This window comes from Lactuca sativa, chromosome 3, assembly GCF_002870075.4.
Source record: "Lactuca sativa cultivar Salinas chromosome 3, Lsat_Salinas_v11, whole genome shotgun sequence".
In the NCBI taxonomy this organism is placed as follows: domain Eukaryota; kingdom Viridiplantae; phylum Streptophyta; class Magnoliopsida; order Asterales; family Asteraceae; genus Lactuca; species Lactuca sativa.
Window position 1 is genome coordinate 57236644 of NC_056625.2, and position 7584 is coordinate 57244227.

At 37.5% G+C, this 7584-nt stretch overlaps 1 protein-coding gene across 1 annotated transcript; it reads left to right on the plus strand.

Annotated features, from left to right (window-relative positions):
- Positions 1 to 5730: 5730 nt before the first annotated feature.
- On the plus strand, positions 5731 to 6225 carry LOC111884621 (uncharacterized). The gene has a single exon (XM_023880923.1). The coding sequence runs from the start codon at positions 5731 to 5733 to the stop codon at positions 6223 to 6225; it is 495 nt and encodes a 164-aa protein (XP_023736691.1).
- Positions 6226 to 7584: the final 1359 nt, after the last annotated feature.

Below are 7584 nucleotides of genomic sequence, written 5' to 3' on the forward strand. Positions count from 1 at the left end.
CTAGATAGGAATACTTCTACAGTTCTACTTGCTATCACAGACATAAATATACACAACTTGACAAATGACTTAAATAATATACACAACTTGACAATTAAATGGTTCATCAATCACCTACATTTCATATTTTTTTTCAAGTCACATACACCCCTTCCAATCACAGACATAAATACAAAGTCAAAATTTGTACATGGTGGGACTTGAAATCCTTGTCTTCTTCATCAGGTCAAAGCAAAGTTATACCAAAGACTGTGGGTAGATGTTTACCATTAAAGGGGTAAAGACATGTGACTCTCTAGCATTAACTCCCAACCTACCTCTATTTATTTTGGTCCCTTATAACCTAGCTAGAAGAAGCCATATAAAAACCATGGAATATAAAAGCAAAAGTCACAATCTATTCTATATTTTGTTAAGAAGAAGGCACAACTTAATGAGCATAGAAACCAGTTTCATTTCAGCTCCACTATCATATCGGGGGATATGTATGCTAGCCCTTAAAACCAGGAGATGGTTTAACGGTTATCGCATTATATTATTCGGTCATAACCTTAATCAATCACTCACATAGTACTCATCCTGCCTACACTAACATGTATGTGACAAAACGAAAATGGACCAGATTACATTATCATATTCTTCAGTTGCATGAATTATATCAAATCCAAAACAGACTTAACAGGGAAAAACGATTGAAATCAATGGCTATAACTTCAACCATCATTTCTAAGCGAGACCACAAGGAAACAAAATATAACCAGCATCATTGTCCAATTTCGAGAATTCGAAGCAAGAGTAGAAAAGTTGACCTTTCTTCCAACGAGGCCATAACCAACGGTATGATTAGCGTGAAGATGAATTAAGAAAAACGCTTGACTTCCTTCAATCCATGGATCCATTGATATCATTCTTCTCCGTTCGACAGCGGTTATTTATTTATTTTTTGGGAATTCTTATGAAATCTAGGATTTAAACGTTAAGACGGTGAAGTTGGCGGGTTTTGTGAAAGAACTATGGAAATAGTTATTTATTTTAGAGCTTTTTTTAATTATTGATTCGTTACTTATTTTCAGGAGAATTTACTTGATAAACATTTAAACTAAGTCTATTTTTTTGACAAAACTGCAAAATTTGGTCCCTGTGGTATTCACAAACCTTTGGATAAGATCCAAAAAGTTTTTACCTTGCATAGAAGGTCCAAAATCAAGGTTTTTCTTGGTTTTTTGTCAAAAAAAACTTAAAAAGACGGTTATGCCCTTTTGATTTCTTTTTTCCTTTTTCTATAAGTATTTTAATGTTATTTTGATTTAAAAAAAAAAAAGAAAAAAATACGAATTTTTCACCCCTACCTCTACCCCCACCGTACTCTCTCTCTCTCTCTCTCTCTCTCTCTCTCAAACAAAACAACAAACCCAAAAATAAAACCCACCATCCACCGTGTGTTCCTCCCTCTTTTGTTGATAATCGGAGCAAGTCAAGCACCTACGAGTGTGTCATTGTTACTCCTGGCACTTCCTTGTCTTTCACTCGCTTGTGCTTCTGCCGGAATGACAAACCAAGGGTGGTGTTGCTGCTGTGTAACCACCAGGAACCACCTTGGTTCTTCCTTTTTTCCACTGACCGAAGAAGACTGCTAGGAACCACATCCCCTCGTCACTCTCCACCATTTCTCACTCCACCGGCGAAGAGAACCACCACAGTCAATAGTGACAGCCTCTCCACCTCCTCCTTGTCCAGGTTTAGAGGAGAACAATATTAGGAATTTCATTGTCCAATTTTAGAGGAGATGGATTTGAAATCTGGACCGATCTGTAGGTATGATTTGTAGGTTTCATTATCTCTTCATAATTCAATTTCAATAGCAATTTGGACCCATTTTCAAGACTTGAATTCTCCTCTCCTCGATTCGAATTTCCCTGATCCAATTCCGATTCCGACCTCTTCATTAATTCCTCCATTTTCCTCTACTTCTTTTCCATCGGAGCTTTCTTTACCTTCTCAGAGCCAGTATTGTTGTCGCCACCGGTGGTGAAATGTTCACAGCATTCACCGTCGGAAAATTCCACCAATTCCCATCATCATCGTTCTTCAGTGCCCTAACTCCATTCCTCATTCTGAAACCAAAATTAAACTCAAAATTACCACCAAATTTGATCCCCAATGGGTATCCATAACAAGTTTTCGAATTTAGATAAAAATTATCAAATGATCTGTAGTTTTGGATTGTGGATTTCGAGTTCCCCATGATGTCGAAGGTAGGTTAGAAGAATGGGAGAGAGAGAGAGAGAGAGAGAGAGAGAGAGAGGAGGGGGGTAACGGTGGGGTGGGTGGGAGTGGGGGGATAATTTTTTCTTTTCTTTTTATTTTTAAAGTAAAAAAATATTATAATAGTATTAGAATAATTAAAGAAAATACAAAAAGAAAACAAAAGGGTATAACCGTCTTTTCAAGTTTTTTGCAAAATCCCAGGAGGTTTTTGATTTTGGACCTTCCATGCAAGTTGAAAACTTTTTGGACCTTATCCAAAGTTTTTCGCAAACCACAAGGACCAATTTTTCAGTTTTGTCCTATTTTTTTTTATAACTTTTATTATATAACAATATTTTTTTTTTATATTCTTAAATTATTTTAATTAAAACTAGGTGAGTTACTCGGGTTGCGGGGCCAGACGTGTGATTTTTTTTGTCTGCGTCATTAAAGACATATAGAGACATTCAAAAGAAGAGTTAAAAAGAAGCAAAAAAATTTATGTTTTTTGGTCTCCCTAACATGCAGGTTCTCCACAGTAGACGATTTTGAATTGTATTCCATTTTGTGAAGCATCTCTTTAATTCTATATATACCTTGAAATTGAAGGGTCTATACTTCCTTTTAGGACCTCCTCTTCATTCATATATGCATCTAGGCTCATCATCTGCCTATAACACGTCGTCCGAGATAATTCTAGAGCTGCAAAGAAGAGTACCAAGACGAAAGCTGCAAAAATTTTAGAAATAAATTTATAAAAATAAAAAATACATGAAATTTTAAATTCGAGTATCAAAAGTAAAAACTGACCTATGAAAAAGATACATATTGTTTCCATAGTTGCAATGGCCAATATGTGTATTTCTTGCATGAGTAAAATATATAATTAAAGACCTCTACTTACAGAAAGAAAATAATAAGAGAATTAAAAGAAAAACCAATTTCCACATCAGAAAATGGGCTTCCACTTACAAAAATAATGTTATCTCCCACAATAGAAAATGCTTCTTCAAGGGCGCATTCGACTGATACAACATGCTTCACCTGAAACAACATCAAAAAGAATTTTGCATCAACTCTAATAACAAATGTGAGGAAAATATGATTCATCAGTATCATAAAGAAGACAAATTTTTACAACATACTTACTGATGCCCTGTTCTTACATCTTTAGCTTTCCTCCTGCGATATGCCTAGTTAATCTTACATTTCAAGTACAGATGTTACAAATATTTGCAATCCTTGTCTAGATCTGTATACTGTTGTGTAGTTGAAATGGAATTGTTGAGCTAAAACAATCTGTAAAACAAATAGAGAATCATTTCCCAGTTTCCCCATAAAACTATTGGTTTGATGAAGTAAAAGAGTTAATGAATCGACAACATCAATGTAAACATTGAGATAATTACAAAAAAATATACGCACCCAAGTAAAAGAATTAATGAATTGACAACAACAGTGTAAACATTTAGATAATCAAACAAAAAATATACGCACCTTTTTTGACCTGTGTGTAAATTTCCCCACAAAAGAGGTAAAGAACCTTTCCCCCCTCCTTCTTTCCCTCTCTCTCTTCTCCAAAAATCATATACCAACTATGATTTTTTGCTCTGCCGTTGCAGGTCATCCAGGAGCACATACATTGTTCCAGGTCTGTTTTGGGACCACTCCCCTGAGTCTTGTTTTCTATTTATTTTCTTCTTGAGGTTGTTGTTTAGCAGCTAAGAATTATTATGAATTGAACTTTGTTCTTTCTTGGAGATTCACACATATCGAAAGCTTGGAAATTACCTTAATATTATCAAGTATTTATGTTAGTTAGAATGTATGGGATATATGATAGATTCAACAACGGTCTACCAAAGCTTAACATCACCATTGTTTCCATGTATTTGACCATGTCTCTACGAAACCCAAAAAAAAAATCCAAATTTAGATCAATAAATATAAACTTAATATTCGTCAATGTGGTATTTGACATCTATAGCTTGAAGATATTGTTGGTGATTTTAGTGTCACCATGTCATTTTAAGTAACTGGAACCAACATGTGAGCTAAGGGGCTTCATGATTTGTACTCTAATATATGTACGGGGTTGTGCAGAGTGCACGCATGTATAAGATCGACTCAGAAGCCAGTTCGACGACTAGTCGGTAGCGCCCCTTTGGCGGGGTCTAGGGGCAGCGCCCCTAGCGGGGTCCAAGGGGCATAGCCCCTGGCTGGGGTCCCGCTGAATTTTACATATGGGAACATATTGGAAAATTCAATTTCTTGAGGGTGATTATGGTAAAACCAATGAAACTCGTTAGTTTTTGGTAACCCTAAATCCTCATTAAATCCGGATTGATATTACTTGCTTCCAACGCAACTAATGACGACCCAACCCTAATGAAACCCTAATCGTGCTTAATGTATAAACAACTCTTCCTCTCCTGAAGGGGGTTACGATCTTAAGCTCTCGTTTTTCATCATACATTCACAAAATTCTCTAGCATATTTGCTTACGTTTTCTGTGCCTAGAAACGTAAGTGTCCACTTGGATTATCCTAGACTGAATTTCTTGTAACCCAAGCATAGGGTAGAAATATCAGTTCGGAAAGTGATATCACGATCCAAGTTGGAATCCAGATCTCCACCACATACCCTAAATTTTCCTACATATATGGCAAGAAAAAGACCTGTTTGCAGATACTTGAAGGTGTTTGCTATAAATAATATATATGTAAGGAGGCTATTTAGGTCTTTTGCAGGAGGTCGATCCCACTGTGGAGGCCGAAGAAATCGGTATTTCAGATGGAATGGAAGGTATTAGATATTGATGTATTTCAGCATGTATATCCTATAGAATCTTTCAAATATTGTAAGGATATTGTAGATTATATTGCCTAATTTGAAGGCACTTACATATTATATTTATTCAGAGGATAATGAAAGTAGAGGCACGATTGCAAAACCTATTCTTTTATGGTATCAGAGCTCAAATCAATCCTTACCTAACCCTATTTTTTCATTGCCGACCGCCACTCTCTTCTGATCTCTACCTTCCACGTCTTCTCTCAATGGCTCTCCACCCTGCTCTCACTGTTACCAACATTCACAACTTCATTCCCATCAAACTCGAGATGGAAACAGCTCCACATCACCTGGTCCGAACTCTTTAAGATTCATTGCAGGGCTTTTGAAGTCATCGACTTCATCATCCCCCCTACACTTGCTACCTCATCTTCTGAAAAATATAAAGACAAAGCACAGATTGATCTTCAACTTCATTCCCGCCTCGATCCCTTAGTTCTTCAGTGGATCTATTGTACCAACTCCCACGACCTTCTTCACACCATTCTTACTTCTAACTCCACTGCATCCTAGTCAGCCCTTGCAAACATCTACCAAGACAACAAAAATTATCGGGCTTCTTATTTGGAACAGAAGCTGACCACCACCCGCCTTGACAATTTCTCTGATGTTACATCCTATTGTTAAGCCATGAAATTGCATGCAGATCAACTTGCTAATGTGGGAGCTCCAGTATCTAACAAACGCCTTGTATTACAAATCATTGTAGGTCTCTCCGAGCAATATGATGGGATTGCTATGCTGATTCAACAATCTGATCCTCTTCCAGATTTCTATGATGTCCGATCCAAGCTTATTATGGAGGAAACCCGAAAGTCCAACCAAGCATCACACACGTCTTTGATATCCACTACTAACCTGGGAACCACACCTTCTCCTCAACCTCGGTATGATAGTGACAGGGGTCGTGGAAACTTCCACAACCGGGGACATGGACGTGGTAAAGGACGAGGCAACAATGGGCGAGGTCGTGGCTCGCAAAATCAATACCAACATCAGGGGTTGTTTTCTCAAACTCGTGGACTTTCTTCTCCTTGGAATAGCTGCCAACAACAACAATATCTCCAAGGCAATTCTTGGTCGGTCCCATCCTCACAGCCACCATATGGAAAATGCCCTCAATAGGCTATCCTACCTTTCCCTCACCCGATAATGCGACAAGCTACACGACCAAGGACATCAGCCCCTCAAGCATACGCTAGTATTCTTTGTCGTCGTCCCCTTCTTCTTATGAAAACTACGGTGTTGGTCACACTCATACGGATATCGAGCAAGCTCTACACACCATGTCCCTCAACCCTCCTTCCATCGTATTATTTTAACAATAATATATTAAATGATATCATGGTTGGTGACGGTTCTAGAATACCCATACACGGATCCGACCATACCATGTTAAAACCCCCTTTTCTACCTCTCAAACTTAACAACATTCTTCACTTTCCTCATCTCATCAAAAATTTATTATCAGTTCGTTAATTCACAATCGACAACTAAGTTTCCATTGAATTTGATGCTTTTGGTTTTCTTGTGAAGGATTACCAGACGTGGACACCTATACTTCGATGTAACAGGACTATAGATTTGTACCCGCTTCTTCCCTCTTAAATTCAAGCTGTCACTCCTTTTGCTTTTTCAGCCATCTCTCAGCAAGTCTGGCACCAACGCCTAGGGCACCTGGGACCAGATTTACTTTGTCGTTTAAACAAAAATAATGTTATCACTTGTCATACTACTTCTAAATTCCCTCGTTGTCACTCATGTATTTTTTGCAAACAAATAAAAATTCCCTTTTATGATTCTATGTCATCTACTCACTTACCATTTGACATCTTTCACAGTGATTTATGGACATCATCCATACCATCCAGTGGAGGACACAAATATTACATGTTATTATTAGATGATTACACTAATTTTTTGTGGACTTACCCCCTAATCCGCAAGTTTGATGTATACAACATCTTTACTAGATTTTCCACCTATATCTCAACTCAATTTGAATGCAAAATCAAAACTTTCCAATGTGATAATGGAACCGAATACAACAATGTTCAGTTTCACAATTTTCGCAAACAAAATGGAATGATGTCAATTTCATTTTTATTGTCCTCATACATCTCCTCAAAATAGGAAAGCGGAAAGGAAAATTCGATCTATTAACAACATCATTCGAACCCTTCTATTCCACTCCACCGTCCCTCCCTTGTTTTGGCATCATTCCCTTCAAATGGCTACCAATCTTCTTAACATACTTCCCGCCAAAACCAAACAATATTTCACTCCTACCTCCATCTTATATGGTAAACACCCATCCGACAACCACCTACATACTTTCGGATGTCTTTGTTTCCCGCTCAACCCATCTTCGTCCATTCATAAACTCGAAAATCGATCCTCCTTGTGTGTTTTCCATGGTTACCCTTCAAACCACCAGGGGTACAAATGCTACAATCTCTGTAACGACGTAAATTTTCAAAAACA